Below are 17,357 nucleotides of genomic sequence, written 5' to 3'. Positions count from 1 at the left end.
GTGCCATGACTGCGCACAGGGATGGCATGGCTACAGCACGGGAAACGAGCAGGAAGCCATCCCGAACTCCACAAAAAACAAGGCCGGAAGGAAACAGAATCCAGAAAGCCGGAAAAGACCTACAAGATCATTCAGTTCCACCATCCCACTATCACCAACAGGTCTCATTAAACAACATCCCCCAACACAATATTATTACGACTGCTCAGTATCATTATTTCTAGAATGAATATGTTTGCTTTTATTAGAACAAAAGCGTCCGCTGGCTTTCTCTCGTTCTCTTGCAGCATGAGAGAGGGTGATTCTAAAGTAATGACTTCTTTCCACCTCATTTTCTGGTAAGGAGTTCTTTTCTGAACACCGTGGTGCCTGAAATAGTGAACTGTAGCCCAAAGGAAAGACATTGTCAGTAGTACTCCAAAACTGTCTGGTCTGAACGCATCAAGCATATTTTCAACACAAAGAAAGCTGAACACCAAAGAGTGCCGCTGACTGCTGGTAAGCCCTACTGCCCATGGACACAACACTGAGGGCAAGTATAGGTCAGCAACATCCCTGTGCTGGCACAGATACTCCTTACTGAGCATTTTGGATCACAGCCTCCTGAGCCCCAGCGGACAGGCAGATCACGGAATCACAGGACGGTTTGGGTTGGAAGGGACCTTCATGACCACCTGGTTCCAACCCTCCTGCTATAGGCAGAGACACCTCCCTCTAGACCAGGTTGCTCAGAGCTCCATCCAGCCTGGCCTAGAATGCCTCCAGAGAAGGGGCATCCACAGCCTCTCTGGGCAACCTGTTCCAATGTCTCACCTTCCTCGCGGCAAAGAATTTCTTATCATGGAATCATCAGAGATTCCTCAGGGTTGCAAGGGACTTTTAAAGGTCACCTATTCCAAGTCCCCTGCAACAAACAGGGACATGCACAGCATCATCAGACTGCCCAGGATCTGATCCAGCCAAGCGCAGGACCTTGCTCATGGCTTTGCTGAACTTCATGAGGTTGGCCTGGACTCATCCCTTAAGCCTGTCCAGGCCCCTCTGGATGGCATCCCTTTCTTCTGCACCACTCAGCTTGGTGTCGTCTGCAAACTTGCTGAGGGCGTGCTCAATCCCACTGTCCGTGTCGCCTACAAGGATGTTAACGGGCACCAGACCCAGCACTGGTCACTGAGGAACACCCCTTGTCACCTGTCTCCTCTTGGGCACTGAGCCATTGACCGCAACTCTGAGTGTGACCATCCAGCCAGTTCCTTATCCAGCAAGTGGTCCATCCATCAAATCCAATCTGGTGACCAGGATGTTGTGTGGGACAGTGTCAAACGCTTTGAACAAATCCGGGTGGATGAACATCAGTTGCTCTTTGGTTGCCGAGCCGCTCCCCATCAGATCTGAGAACTCGTGGCTGACGGGTGAAGTGCCCGGTGACTGGAAAAAGGGAACCATTGCTCCCATTTTTCAGAAAGGAAGAAAGGATGACCCGGGGAACAGCAGACCGGCAAGCCTCCCCTGTGTGCCTGGGAAGATCATGGAGCAGATCCTCCGAGAAGCTATGTTAAGGCTCATACGAGATAAAGAGGTGATCCGAGACAGCCAGCATGGCCTCACCAAGGGCAGATCTTGCCTGACCAATCTGGTGGCCTTCTGTGATGGAGTGATGGCATCGGTTGTCGTGGGAAGGGCAACGGATGTCATCTACCTGGACTTCTGCAAAGCCTTTGACATGGCCCCTCACCACATCCTTCTGTCCAAATTGGAGAGGCATGGGTGTGAAGGATGGACAGTTTGGTGGATAAGAATTTGTTGGCTGGTCGCAGCCAAAGGGTTGCGATCAGTGGCTCTGTGTCAGGGTGGCGGGTCACAAGCGGCGTCCCTCAGGCGTTGTTGCTTTTCAACATGTTTATCAGCGACACAGACGATGGCACTGAGCGCACCCTCAGCACTGATGACACCAAGCTGAGCGGTGCAGTCTGTACGCTGGAGGAAAGGGAAGCCATCCAGAGGGACGCGGACAGGCTGGAGAAGTGGGCCCACGTGAAAGGTGTTGCACTTGGGCTGGGGCAATCCCAGGTGTTTACAGAGACTGGGCGAAGAACCTCTTTAGAGCAGCCATGTGGGGAAGGACTTGGGGGTCCTGGTAGACAAGAAGCTGGACACGAGCCAGCAGTGTGCGCTTGTATCCCGGAAGGCCAACTCTATGCTGGGCTGCACTGGAAGAGGGGTGGCCAGCAGGGAGAGGGAGGTGGTTGTCCCCATCTACTCGGCTCTTGTGAGGCCCCATCTGGAGGAGTACTGCTTCCAGGCCTGGGGCCCCCAGCACAAGAAAGACTCCGAGCTCTCAGAGGAGTCCAGAGGAGGGCCACTGAGATGATCAGTGGGCTGCAGCACCTCTCCAACGAAGAAAGGTTGAGGGAACCGGTCTTGTTTAGCTTAGAGAAGAGAAGGCTCCGAGGAGACCTCACTGGGGCCTTCCAGTACTTGAAGGGAGCATACAAACAGGAGGGGTAATGGCTGTTTCCAAGGGTGGATAGTGACAGGACAAGGGGAAATGGCTTTAAACTGAGACAGGGGAGGTGTAGGTTAGATATTAGGAGGAAGTTTTTCACTCAGGGTGGCGAAGCACTGGAACAGGTTGCCCAAGGAGGCTGTGGGTGCCCCATCCCTGGAGGCATTCAAGGCCGGGGATGTGGCTCTGGGCAGCCTGGTCTGGTGGTTGGTGACCCTGCACACAGCAGAGGGATTGAAAGTAGATGATTGCTGCGTTCCTTTTCAACCCGGGCCATTCCATGATTCTACGATTCTGGGATTCTCTTGCTTTATCCAGGGACGCTGTAACTCCATCCCAGTGGGGCTACAGCCATGGGAGAAGCAAGCCATGAAATCTGGCTCGCCACGCCCTGCTTCCCTGCTAAGAACCCTCCCAGTTGTGATGTCAGTGATGTCACAAAGCCTTCGAGGTCACCCAGGCACTGGTGCTGCTGCCGCCACTCAGTTGCTGTGCAGACGCTGGTGCTGCTGGTGGCTTGATTGAGCTCAGGTCAGAGTGACGGCCAGAGAGCAAGTTGAAGGAAGGTGCAATGCTCAGCCCGAGGTTTTCCATACTCCTCGTCTTCTGCTTGCCCTTCCTGTTCTCCGGCAGCCTTGCCCATGCCGGACGCCCTTCCTGGGCCACGGTCATGGGGGATGTGGATCCCCAGGCCATGGAGAAGCCGGGCATTGGCAAGGCAAGCTGGAACTACTACCTACCCTACTACTACCGCCTGAACCAGCTTTGCTCTTTCTTTGAGCACCTGGATCCCCTGGGATTCGTGGAAGCGCTCTACGAGAAGAGCACAGAGCTGGGCCTTTTCCTCATGGTGATTTGCCTGTGGAGAACAGTCAGGAGGGGCCGCAGAGAGGTGAGTCATGGAGGTCAGGCAAGCCAGACCGTGCCCGAGTTTCTCAGGAAGAGGCACGGCCCAGATGCAGAGATCTCAGGCCCCCAAGGCCCCTGCCCTTTTCATCACGCCCCCTGCTCTGTCATTTCCAGGAGAAGAGCCAGGAGAAGATACTCTCAGCTGCCCCAGAGACATACTGCCAGAACCGCTCCTGCAAACGCTGCAAGCTGCTCTGCCAACTGAAGGCAAACCCTGCCTTGATGAAGATGTACCTGAAACATACCAAACACCGCTACCTGCAGGAGTATCTTCCCAGGAGCCGAGAGACGGCAAAATCCTGAGAAGATGGGGAAGAAAACAGAGACTTTTCTCTGCATACCAGCACGTCCCAAGTAGCTCCAGAGCAGCTGTAAACTGAGGGGGATCCGGCCAAGGCACCAAGACACCTGTGCCATGACTGCGCACAGGGATGGCATGGCTACAGCACGGGAAACGAGCAGGAAGCCATCCCGAACTCCACAAAAAACAAGGCCGGAAGGAAACAGAATCCAGAAAGCCGGAAAAGACCTACAAGATCATTCAGTTCCACCATCCCACTATCACCAACAGGTCTCATTAAACAACATCCCCCAACACAATATTATTACGACTGCTCAGTATCATTATTTCTAGAATGAATATGTTTGCTTTTATTAGAACAAAAGCGTCCGCTGGCTTTCTCTCGTTCTCTTGCAGCATGAGAGAGGGTGATTCTAAAGTAATGACTTCTTTCCACCTCATTTTCTGGTAAGGAGTTCTTTTCTGAACACCGTGGTGCCTGAAATAGTGAACTGTAGCCCAAAGGAAAGACATTGTCAGTAGTACTCCAAAACTGTCTGGTCTGAACGCATCAAGCATATTTTCAACACAAAGAAAGCTGAACACCAAAGAGTGCCGCTGACTGCTGGTAATGCCACCCAGCCCTACTGCCCATGGACACAACACTGAGGGCAAGTATAGGTCAGCAACATCCCTGTGCTGGCACAGATACTCCTTACTGAGCATTTTGGATCACAGCCTCCTGAGCCCCAGCAGACAGGCAGATCACGGAATCACAGGATGGTTTGGGTTGGAAGGGACCTTCATGACCACCTGGTTCCAACCCTCCTGCTATAGGCAGAGACACCTCCCTCTAGACCAGGTTGCTCAGAGCTCCATCCAGCCTGGCCTAGAACGCCTCCAGAGAAGGGGCATCCACAGCCTCTCTGGGCAACCTGTTCCAATGTCTCACCTTCCTCGCGGCAAAGAATTTCTTATCATGGAATCATCAGAGATTCCTCAGGGTTGCAAGGGACTTTTAAAGGTCACCTATTCCAAGTCCCCTGCAACAAACAGGGACATGCACAGCATCATCAGGCTGCCCAGGATCTGATCCAGCCAAGCGCAGGACCTTGCTCATGGCTTTGCTGAACTTCATGAGGTTGGCCTGGACTCATCCCTTAAGCGTGTCCAGGCCCCTCTGGATGGCATCCCTTCTCTCTGGCGTGTCAACTGCACCACTCAGCTTGGTGTCGTCTGCAAACTTGCTGAGGGCGTGCTCAATCCCACTGTCCGTGTCGCCTACAAGGATGTTAAAGGGCACCAGACCCAGCAGCGGTCTCTGAGGAACACCCCTTGTCACCTGTCTCCACTTGGGCACTGAGCCACTGACCGCTAATCTCTGAGAATGATTTTTGGGATACTACTTGCATTTGTCTGCATATTCTAGGCCTAGGAGACAAAGGGAGTTTTTATACTAATTAACTAGCCAGATATTCTGGCTCCTGATGGAGAATTTCTATAGCAGTTAGAAGAATTCTGAAATAGCAGCTTGAATAGTATATGGTATCAATTTTTTATTGCCTCTTAATGAAAGTGGAGGGGTGTCATTAGTCTACGCTGATCTAAAACATGTTGGGAAAGACTATAAAAGATATTGCAGAGGTGGAAGATGTCTTCTAAACAGGTATGGGTCCGTTTTGGAGTGTGGAGTGACTACACAGCTGGAAGTGGAATGCAACAGAATGTGTTATACTAAGATATATTCTGGTTTTATAAGGTTGGCTTTGATGCTCAAAAAGCTGGATGTTGTTAAAAGTACGTGAGTGCACCTGTGTATAATAAGAACATTAAAATGAAAGCTGAATTCAGAAAATATAATGTCTTCAGTGGAAAGTGTGGGAAAACTCAGCCTGAAGGATGGGCATTGCTACTAGCAGTTGATATTACAGATTTGAAGGCAGAGGTATTAGCTAGTCTATCACTACTAGAATGGTGCCAGTTTGCAGATGACAGCAACATAACGTATAAGGAAAGTAATTTAACTGTCGACAAGCTGATTTGTCTGATCTCATCAGTAAATAGAACCCTAGGAAAACTTCTAAAGAAAAACAGTTATTGAAGATTTATGATTAGAGTAAATCACCTGGAAGACAGAATAAAATGCGGTGTATATTTACCAGCGGGTGTCAGCATAATTTGGTATCAATTATATAATAAAAATAAACATTTATGGACAGGAAAACAAGATGTACTTATCTCTTGGATTTTATGGAAGCAAGTGATATGGGAAATATGAAAAAAAAAACAAAGCAGGATGAAGAACACAAATGTTTACTCTTACTTATGCAGGAATTTAATAGAGGGGAGAATGACACTGCTTGGGCTGAAGCAGAAATGACAGGCCTATAAAAATATCTGTCAACCCTCTCCTGTACAATTTTTTAGATTCTTTAATATTTGTATTAATTTCATCTCTAGAGTAAAGAGGGCTACTGAATAAGTAACATTTTCAAATAGCATATTTAGCATCACTGAAGGAAGAACAATATGTGGAACGTGAGGACAGAAAGAAGATGGACAAAGAATGATAGCATTCAATACCAAATGTAAAGTCTATATTTTTTTACGGTTTCCATTCACCAGATGAGGTTGTCCTGATCTCCATCCCACCTGTCTTTGGACACCGCCAGGGATGGAGCTTCTCTGGGCAGCCTGCACCAAGATTCCTCAAAACCTTCAGCATAAAAAATTCCCCTGTCATTTAATCTGATTTTCTCCTCTTTTAGTTTAAAGCCATTCCCACTTGTCCTTTCACTTTCTGCACAAATAAAAAGTCAGTCTCCCTCCTATTTGTAAGCTCCCTTCAAGTACTGGAAGGCCATAGTGGGATCTCACAGAATCACAGAATTGTAGGGGTTGGAAGGGACCTCCAGAGATCATCGAGTCCAACCCCCCTGCCAAAGCAGGTTCCCTACAGCAGGTCGCACAGGTCGGCATCCAGGCAGGTCTTGAACATCTCCAGAGAAGGAGACTCCACCACCTCCCTGGGCAGCCTGTTCCAGTGCTCCGTCACCTCACTGTAAAGAAGTTCTTGCGCACATTTGTGCAGAACTTCCTATGCTGCAGTTTCCAGCCGTTTCCCCTTGTCCTGTCTCCACTCACCGCTGAAAAGAGTCCGGCCTCGCCATTCTGCCCCCCACACCTTAGATATTTATAGACCTGGATCAGGTCTCCTCTCAGTCTTCTTTTCTCAAGGCTAAATAGACCCAGTTCACTGAGCCTTTCTTTGTATGTAGGAGAGGTCCACCCCTCTGATCATCCTTGTGGCCTCCTGTGGATTCACTTCAGCAGCTCCACATTTTACTTTTGCTGCAGTCAAGACCTAGATGCAGTAGTCCAGACAAGTGCAGAGCAGAGGGGGATAATAACCTCTCTTGCCCGCTGGCCATGCAGTCCAGGAGACAGAATTACTGATACAAACCTTGCACTTGTTAACTGCGATGAAGAAACGAGGAAGAACAACTAAAAAAATAATATATCAATGACTACCAATAAACACTATAGCATGGCCAGGAAGAAGTCAGATTTCAGTCAAAGTCTAAAGGATAAAGGATGTTTAGCAAGTAAGTAGAAATAGTACTACTAGCCTAACATCTTATCTGGAATGAAATCCTGGCTGGGCATACTCTCTATGTTTGAATACAGGCAACAAGTATTTAGATGAACAGATAAAATTAGTGGACAATTGGAGGTTATACACTAGGGAAGGATCTGAAACAGTTTCTTCACTCTGATAGCTGTGAGGAGACACAATAGTATCTCATAATGTCTTAAAGTGAATATCAAAGACTAAAAATAATTATTTGCAGGCAAAGAACTATATTGGGAGAAGCATAAGACTATTCAGTGGTTGTAAGCAAGCATGTAGAAATTGGAAGAATGTTTCTCATGACAGAATGGGATCTAAAACTGCCAAGTAATAAGACTTGAAACCTAGCTTGTTTAAAAATAATAGCCAATGGGATGTCATAGGATGTTAAAAAAAAAGATAATAGGAGACGTTTCAGTTCACTGCCTCAAGAGATCCCTTTCTGTTCAGCATACTTAAGATTACAGAACATTTTTCTGCACCTTTCATCATTCCAAAGCACTGCAATGCATGCAGTCCAGAAAGAGTTTAGATCAGGATCTCTTGGATTTCACCTACTGAACATTACAGACCTTAATGTAATATCAAATACCCTTTGTTTTGAATCTGCAACATGTGTTCCACAGATTTTCCTGATTTGCAGCTTATTTCCAGGTGTAGATCAGTGTGCGTATTAATGAGCACTGGGCAGTGTGGAGTCTCAAGTCAGACTGTGATTCCACAATACAGAGAGGATTGAAATACAGTTTAGTAGTGAAATATCAAGTTCTGAACAGCTTAATTCCTTTTGGTCTGTGTTTCAGAGCGCAAAATCAGCTGATGAGTAGTGCTCATAACAGAGTTTGATTTTAATGTAGCATTCTTTGAAGGCAAACACTCTTGAGGCCCAGAAAAGTTGAGCTTTCATGGATAGGGATAATAGCCCATCTTGAAATTTTCTGCATCCGTAAACTATTTAATACTTACAGCCTGCATGGTACACACCCTGAAGGACTAGCACTAAGAAACATGTATGACTTGAAAATTAAACTAAAATAAACTGCTGGCTAAGCAAGTTTGAGAGACATAGATTAAGGAAAATTATTTGGTTTAATTATTTCCAACAATTTATTCTTCCAAAAATTTCAGATAAAATTTCCAAAATTTTAGAGATTAAAAATAAAAACGAAACAAAACCTGCATTCTACATGGAAAGACAAACAGCATATTTATTAGACATAGGTGGCAAATTTGAAGTTTACCCTGGGGAACATTCATGATCTCATAGTGGTGATATCTCTTCCTTTTGATGTACACATTATTTGACCTTCGTGTTGTGAGCTTCCTTAGGGTAAAAACAGCAATCTTTTATTCTTGATCTGACCTTGACAGCCTGTTTTAGTAAGTGCTGAGTGCCTTTGACTTCTGTGACTTTCCAGGGAACTTCTAAACGTTCAGGTTTTCTTAGTATCTGCTCTAACTTGATAATTTATATTTACATAGAAGCTCAAATAAAACAGTCTGCCAGCTGTTGTGAGAAAGGAATCAAATTTGGGGGCGGGGGTGGGGAAGTTGTGCCATGTTTCTTAATTTTGCAGTATTAATTTCACCCTCAGTGAACATATAGATGAAGGCAGGAAAATTCCTGCTAGATCTGCATGTCCCTCCTGCATAAATCTCTGTGCTTTTCTTACCCAGGATGGCCTTCAGTGACTGAAGCTGAGACTGAGAAAACAGCTGCATTGTACTGCAGACTCAAATCCTGCTACAGCTATAAGCTGTAGGATTCAAGCATGAACTAAGCAGGATTACACAGAAGGGCACTATATAATACTTGGTGTGAATTAAAGGTATGAAGAAAGACACATTTCTTTCTGGGTAAGCTACTTTTATTTTTCCTGATGTTTAAATTTCCCGGTTATGATCTCAGATGTGCTAAACCTTTTAAAAAAATAAACAGCAAAAATTTTCTATGAAGTATTGTACATGACAGTCTTCTTAAAATCAAGCATATTCCACAGTAATGTAAAGATATTTCAGCCCATTTGCAGGTATTACTTTAGGGTGCATGCTTTGTTTCCTTATCTTAAAGCAGGCTGTTCTTAACTCACTAGTCTTTCCAAGGTTGAGATTAAGTGCTATAAAACAGTGTAACTTACTTTTTTTTTTTTTTTTAAACTTTTCTTACGAGTAATACTAAACCAGAAAATAAAGGGTCTGGTCTGGTTAAAACATTAGCAGTATTTTAAAAACATGCAGCAAAATAAAAATAAAAGATCACTAAGCATATCATTCTGTCTCCCCAAGACACAGGTATTTTCTAATGTATTTCCTTACCTTGGATGTGAATAATCCTCTCATGCTCTAGGCTTGAATTGTCAGGATGAGGTTCTGCCCAGCAGACAGAAATCAGCACCAGAAAGAGTAGACTTGTCATCTTCATAGTCACAAGTATCTTGTTCACTGTATGGGCATCACATAACAGAAAGACTCGTCAATTTTTTGAGCCCTTTATGGAATTGCTCTGCACAACTTGTTACAGCAATGGTCTTTAAAGGGATCTGGAACACATTTTGCCCACTGAGATGAGGGTGTGACAGTAGGAAGAAATTCTTTAGTCTTGAAGGTTGAACCTTTTTATCGTGGACTTCCATTAATTGAAACTTGCAATAGAAAAAGCTACACAAAAATGCAGCATGAAAGAATAAAAGCATTCACACACAGCCATAATACAAATTCCTTTCAAGACCCTATGTAAGCTACAGCAGTGTTTCAAGAAACATCCTAGTGCACTTTTGCATTTCCAGACCCACTCCAGATCTGGTCAGCAAATACAGTAAAAACAACTAGAGCCGTCATTAAGTCTGTATTTGTGGTATTATGCAAGCTGCTGGTGAAAGGTTTTTAAGGCAAAAAACATCTCCTTGTTGGTTCTGGCATTTCAGACAAGGCTGCAAGTTAACTTAGCAGAAAGGGTGGCAAGTTTGCTTAAGCCAAGCAATAAAAATGGCAGATTATTTCTGCAGCTGATTAGAAAGGTCTATTTTATTCTGAATCCACTTACCACATTAAGAGATGTCTAAAAACACAACAAAACCATGCACAAAGTAGGTTACAGTTGTATATGCTACCACTGCAGCTGCCCTGATTGATTTTTCATTCATTTCTACCTAGAATGCTGACGCACTAACTCAGTGTGCCAGGTAGGGTCTCTGCAGTCAGCAGAGCTGAGCGCTGCAGGGAAATTCTCTGCCAGGCTCTGAGTAGTAATTAGGCAAATGAAGACCTGAAATAGAAAAGGAGGCATAAAATACGAGAAGTTTTATATAGAGGGCTCAGGCTTATCTGTGTTTTATAGCTATAATTTTAATTACCCTGTTTCTTGAAATAAAAGATAGTTATTTCCCAACTTCACTTTTCAAGACCAGGATTTTTTTTTCAGTCTTCAACTAGGGACAGCATTATTCATAGGCTTTCTCTCTAGTGCAGGAAGAAGTGTAATCTTTTTTTCCTGTGTCTTTCTCAGAGCTAGAAACACATCAGAGCTGCAGGGTGCTCTTGGTCAGAACCTGGGTCACCAGCTGAGCTTTCCAAGCAGCCCCTGTCTCTAAGCAGACTCAGGCACCTATATACCTCAAATCTAGATATCAGAACTATCAACAAAAATACAGAAATGCTATTGCCTTCTTTCATAGCAGCACATGCATGTTACTTGCCTGCCCTTCCATTCCTCCAAGCGAGTTCAGGTGAGAGCTCAAAACCTGTTCAGCATCCCTCACTGCAGACTGCCCAAAGGTAGGACAAGTGACAGCTGCATGCTGCTTTCCAGGTGGTCCACGCTCTGTGACTCCACGCTCTGTGGCCACTCCCTCTTTCCTGGAAAGCCTGGCAGCCTGATGACCTCCATTTCGGAGAGCAAGGGCAGATGTGGCTCCCCCTAGAGCACATCAGCCTGAGCCTGAGAAGACTAGGGGGGTCACATGCGGAAAGTGGAGTGAAAATGCACTGTTCTTTCCTTATTCCCAGAAATAAATATCCGAGGCATATTTACTCTGAGAGGGAAAAATGCTGCCTGTCTGGAATATTTTTATCTACTTATTTTTGGCTGCTAGCAAACAACAGACAATTCTCATTGGTTGAGAGTTTTGTTGATTTAGAAAGTCTGGATAACAATGAGGCTTTGATTTTAAAGATCCCACGCAAAGCCTGTGGGGGTGTACCCACCACAATCTGTGCCTTGGAGATGCAAAAGCTATGAGACTCCTCAGGGGCTCCGCAGACCTGCTCGTGAGTGTCTCAACCACTCGTCATTAGAGCTTTGCACAAACCTCCTGACACAAACCTGCTCTTTCCTCTGTCACCGGTGAAACAAAACAGCTGCATTAGCCAGACGACTAGGAGCACTACTCCACTGGGAGACAGCATTCCCATCTCCCCCAGTCTGTGCAAGCGCAGGGACTAGAGTTCAGTGTTGGAACAAAGAAGCTTTACCTTCTGGGTACACAAGTGGAGCACCCCACACATGGCCTCCCTCCTTTGTCAAGGTCACATTAATGTCATGGAGAAAAATCCTCCCCTTAGCAACTATTGCTGTGGGGCGATGGCCATCAGAAGAAGAGTGTTATGCACTGAGCTGCCATGCACAAAGATGTTTCAGAGATATTTGATTTCCTTCAAATAGAGGCAAACTTTAATCTGTGCTCACCAATTCTGTAACCATGTCATACAAGCAGGATGAAAGGTAAACTGATAATGGATTGATTCATTCTTTATTTTCTTCAATTTATGGATATAGATCATAGAATCATAGAATAGCTTGGGTTACAAAAGACATTAAAGTTCATCAAGTCCAACCACAGCCTAACCATACTACCCTAACTCTAACAACCCTCCACCAAATCATGTCCCTGAGCACCACATCCACACGGTTTTAAAACACATTCAGGGATGGTGACTCAGCCACCTCCATCAGGAGCCTATTCCAGTGCTTAACAACCCTTTCTGTAAGGAAGTTTTTGCTGATATCCAACCTAAACCTCCCCTGGCACAAGTTGAGGCCATTTCCCCTCATCCTGCCACCTGTCACCAGTGAGAAGAGACCAACCTGCTCTCGCTGTAAGCACCTTTTGGATATTAGAAGAGAGCAATAAGGTCTCCTTTCAGCCTCCTCTTCCCCAGACTACACAGCTCAGTTCCTTCAGTCTCTCCTTGTAGGGCATATTCTGCAGGCCCTTCACAAGCCTTGTTGCCCTTCTTTAGACCTGCTCCAGCCATGGATATGGTGCAAGATCAACTTCTGGTTAGAGGTAGGCACATTTTTTGGAGGGATATACCTAAAATGTTAGTACCTTAGCTATTTGAATAGATAAAGTTTACAGCGGCTGCACTTCTGCTTCTCACTAACACTTAAGACAAAAATGGCAACCTGAAGTGTTCACTGAATGTGCAGAAGCACATACAAAGCCAGTATGCACACAATTTCTTTGACTTTGGTCAAGCTGATCTGCACTGCTCACGTATGTCTCTCTTGAAATGATGGAACAGAGTCATACAATCACAGAATAGTTGAGTTAGAAGGAACCTTAAGGCCTGCCCAGTTCCATTCCCCCCTGACGCTGGCTACTTGCTGCCCGTCAGATCAGGCTGCCCAGGGACCCATCCAATCTGGCCCTGAACACCTCAGGGATGGGATGTCCACAGCTTCACTGGGCAGCTCGTGCCAGGGCTTCACTGCCCTCTCTCTGAAGAATTTCTTCTTTATATCTAATCTAAATCCCCATTACATTTTTTTTTAATTAGTTTAAAACCATCCTCGTCCTGTCACCACCAAATCATGTTAAAAGTTGGTCTTCGTCTTTTGTCTGAATTGTCTCAGAGTGCAAAAAACCCCCAAACAGCCAGACCTGCAAGACTGCATAATGAGTGAGCAAATGCTCGGCTCATCTTTTGGAAGATGTATCCATTGCGTATCTCCACTTCAGACACCCAGCAATCTGTACTTGCTGATCACGGGCGAACACACTGCTAGCTGGGCAGGATTCTCCGTAGCGTTGAATTCCATTAAGCATGGCAGCCCCTTCTTTGCCACCTGCAGTGGGTGCCTGCAGTCAGGAACATGCTGCTTCATGACACTGTCCTCATGTGATGGCAGCTGTGGCACGGAGCCAGCACAGTACACAACGACACCACCAGGTAAGGCGTACGGCCCCTGGATTGGGTACGTTACCCAAAAATTCACAGAAGAAATCTTCATCCTCAGCTACAGGCAAAATAATAGCAGTCAGATTCAATTTCAGCCTAAGAAGACCCCGGGGGAAAATGATAGGTGTGGACAGATGCTTTTGCATTTGTCACGGGGTTATCCTCAGATACCAGTCCGTGACAGGGGGCACCGGCCCCGGGAAGAAGGGAGAGAAAAAACCGCTTACCAACGGTTTGCCGCGATCCGGCCGGCCCCGGGCCACGTGCGCTCCGGGAGAGGGGGAAGGGCACAGAGCTAGCCGATAGTTTTAGCGAAGAGAAAACACAGCGGCAACGGTCTGAGGAGGAACGGTAATCTACTGAGTCTAACTAAATCAAACAAAACGACAGAGACGAGAATGGTCAAAATGCCAGTCAAGCCACGGCACTGCGAGCCAGAGCACTGCTCTTCTCCGCGGCGAACTGAGGCGGCCGAGCCGGGGCCAGAGGGAGAGACGCTCAGGTCCTGTCCGGAGCTCCCACCCAGCGTCTCTTCCCGCCAGGTCCTCAGGGGATGCCGCCTTCTCACCTCCCATCAGGATACTCAAAGAGTCCGCAAAAGACAGTAACTGGAACCAGAACATCGTTAACTCCCACTGGTCAACGTGATGTTCTGATGTGGAATGCTGACAACAAAAAATCACAAAACTGCAACAGCATTGAAATTAATAAAATCTTGGCTGGCAGTCAGTGAGTTATCAGTAAAAACTGGTAATGATTAGTCATATTCAAGAAGTTTTCAATGGTTTCAATTACTGCATGTTATAGAATTAGCTGTCTCCCTAAACAGGGATACAAAGAGATTGCAAGTAGTTTATAAGAGAGGATCTGAAGGCTCGGGTAAGTAGTCAGCTTTAAATTTCTCTAAACCTGTTCATTCTTAGACACAATTTAAAACTCTGATATTAACCACCATTTTGTTATACTTAACCATAATTCATCAATCGCTGGAAAATTAAAAGCTGATAAAGCACTAATATTTATATTTTAATATAATATTCTGCAAATCAAAAAGATAACTTCAGAAAGCATCTCACTGAAGAACAGCAACAAATGCAGACTATGTCACATACCAATTTCATTTTTTAATAAAAAAACTTCTTCCTTCTTTACTACTGCAACTGCTTTCAAGATAGTTTTCTAACATTGGAGCATCCACTGTGTGAGGCTAAAGGTTCACTTCACTCACTATGCCACAAGAAGCGTGCTGCAGCAGCATGTTCTGCTAGCTGCTCACATATGTAGCTTCACAGTGCAAGGAAGGCTTAGGAGGAGAGGAACTTAACAGGAGTTACCTTGTACAAGGAGGAAGTGAGGCACTAGTGCACAAGGACAGGCAGAAAACCAAACTCTTAGGGCTGAATAGTGAAAAATGGGCCTTCTTCATTAAAGGCTCTGTCTTTCTATAGATTTTCCTGTATTTAATACAGCAACACCCAACAGGGAAACGTATGTATAATCAGTGACACCTAAAACAGCTAACAGAATTAGTAAAATCCATTTAAACAATCCAGTGTTGAAATAAATAGGCCCAAATCAGTGGAGTACTCACATCTGTGCACAAACCTACTGCAAAATATAAGCCATAATAGGTCCCCTCTTTGTGGAGATCTGTTCCATCTGGCAGTTGTTGCTAACCACTATAAAAGTACCTTTTAATGAAATAAAATGCATGTATTTTCAGGGAAAGTGTGTCAAGCTTCATGAACGGAAAACTTCTTATTTCTAAGAATGATGAAGGATGAAGAGAAATCTAGACATACACACTCTCCTCCATAGCTTTTCCTAAAAACAGGAAGATTGGTATCTCAGTGTAGCTGATGAGGTTTAAGACTACTTAAGATGACCAGCTCAAGTATCCTGAAGCTCATGTCTTCCATGCACATATCAACACCTACATTTAGGCAACTGAGTTGAGCCATAAGAATGAGATTCAGTTCCATCCTGTGGACACATAAATCAGTATGTGTATATATAAAATGTTTACAATTTAATTAGGAGTCCAAGCAACTATTCTGGTCTGTTTAGGTACAGGTGACACAGTAACAAGATACAGATGCATATTCGTTCAACCTAAGATGCAGCTCTCAGGAATAAGGCGCCCAAAGTGTGGCTCTGTCTCAGAGGCTCCTTACAAGAGAGACAGGAGTCCAACTTCTTTTGCTCTAGACAGCTTCCCACTTGGCACAGTAAAGAACACTTAATATTCAGTACTCATCTCCCTGTTGACTGCACAAGGAGTGTTGGTATTCTGACTCATCCTGGTAGCACTGACATACTTCTTTTTAGATGTCCTAGTACCAGAAGTGGGCATCTAAAGAAGGCAAAGGCAGCATCAGCCTTTCTCTTGAAGTGCACCTAGCTTCTTATAAGTATTCAAAATCTTGAAAGATCTTCCATTCTGAAAGGCTGCAAAGTACTTGGTCTCCGCTACAGATTTGAGACGTCAACTAGAAAACTCAAAATCCACTTCTTGCCCTGATATGGCCCTACTCTATTTTGTCTCAATTCCAGTTTTCATTATTTTACTGACTATAAAGTTTCTCCATGGACAAAAAGCCCCTCAGGCTGATAGAATGAAGACAAGATGGATTCAGTAGACTGCTCTCCAAGTTAAGCTGCTCACACAAATGAAATTTCACTGATGCAGTGGCAAAAAGAAGCAACAGTCAATGGCATGAGAACGATAACAACCATACGGTCTATTATCAGGACTTAGAGCAAGATTTCCTTGACCTCCTCTCATACTACTTCATTAGTTAAAGCAATCTGGAAATATGTGAAACTGTATAAGTAGGGGCCATCTAAAGTGCCAGACGGTCAATGTCTAGATAACAAGTTGTCATAGTACTATCTTAACCATAGGCAGAGTATTTCAGTGGAAAAAGCAGCATGACCATTCAAAGACATCTGAAATCCCCTGGAGTCTGTTAATTCCCTGGGAAGAATGCTGATAAATGCTTGCAAGGAGAAAGAGAATATCTTTGCAGTCTTTGAAGTGTCTCTCATGTATTAGAAATGAAATGTGTTCCAGAGACACAGGATAACAATGGTAACAATACTTCGGACATTATTCATAGCATACTCAAGGTCGCGCAGTCTGGCCTTAAGAAGTTAGAAAATTTGGTATTCTAGCCTTGATGCAGGAATGGATAAAGCAAATGCGCCACAACAAACAGCTGTCATTTATGGAATTCAGATCATTCACTATGAGTAGACTTCTTTAGTGTTCTTTACAATGGAGTATATTAAAATGTCTTGAGTTCAGGATCCTGGATGTTTTCACTTCAAATATGTTTTTTGATAACATAGTGTAACACTATAGAGAAGGAATTCTGCTTTTTTCTTTGTTAAGTGATCACTTGTTTGCAATCTCCACATGACAGTAGTTTTCAAAGAACGTATGCAATCTAGCTAAATGCAGCTGGCTCTCCACCTAGATTAATCACAGAATCATAGAATCATTAACATTGGAAAAGACCTCTAAGATCAGCTGGTCCATCCATCTACCTACCTCCAATATTGTGCATTAAACCATGTGCCTAACTACTACATCTAACCCTTTTCTTAAACACTTCCAGGGACAAGGAGACCACCACTTCCCTGAGCAACCTATTCCAATGCCTCACCACTTCTTCTGAGAAGAAATTCTCCCTAATATCCTGAATATTGTAAACCTGAATTATTCCTGAATAATTTGAACCTCCCCAGTACAACTTAAGACCATTTTCTCTAATCCTGTCATTCTTGCCTGGGAGAGGAGGCCAACCCCCACCCTGTCACAGCCCCTTTTCAGGCAGTTGTCGGGAATG

The 17,357-nt window shown here is 44.8% G+C and overlaps 1 protein-coding gene across 4 annotated transcripts in view; it reads right to left on the bottom strand.

Moving 5' to 3' along the window:
* The window catches only part of HAPLN1 (hyaluronan and proteoglycan link protein 1), a 69,321-nt gene that overhangs the window by 27,480 nt on the left and 24,484 nt on the right, over positions 1–17,357 (bottom strand). For 2 of the 4 annotated variants that reach the window (XM_048932256.1, XM_048932257.1), the window contains exon 2: positions 9,643–9,768. In XM_048932256.1, the coding sequence (XP_048788213.1) occupies positions 9,643–9,748 (106 nt within the window). In that variant the 5' untranslated portion in view covers positions 9,749–9,768. Of the gene's footprint in view, positions 1–9,642; positions 9,769–11,021; positions 11,122–13,733; positions 13,750–17,357 lie in introns of those variants that run through there. The other 2 variants (XM_048932259.1, XM_048932258.1) reach the window with 2 other exon arrangements.

The sequence above is a fragment of the Lagopus muta genome, chromosome Z, assembly GCF_023343835.1.
Source record: "Lagopus muta isolate bLagMut1 chromosome Z, bLagMut1 primary, whole genome shotgun sequence".
In the NCBI taxonomy this organism is placed as follows: domain Eukaryota; kingdom Metazoa; phylum Chordata; class Aves; order Galliformes; family Phasianidae; genus Lagopus; species Lagopus muta.
Note: the sequence above shows the minus strand (reverse complement) of the source record. Positions and strands in the feature narration are given on the sequence as shown.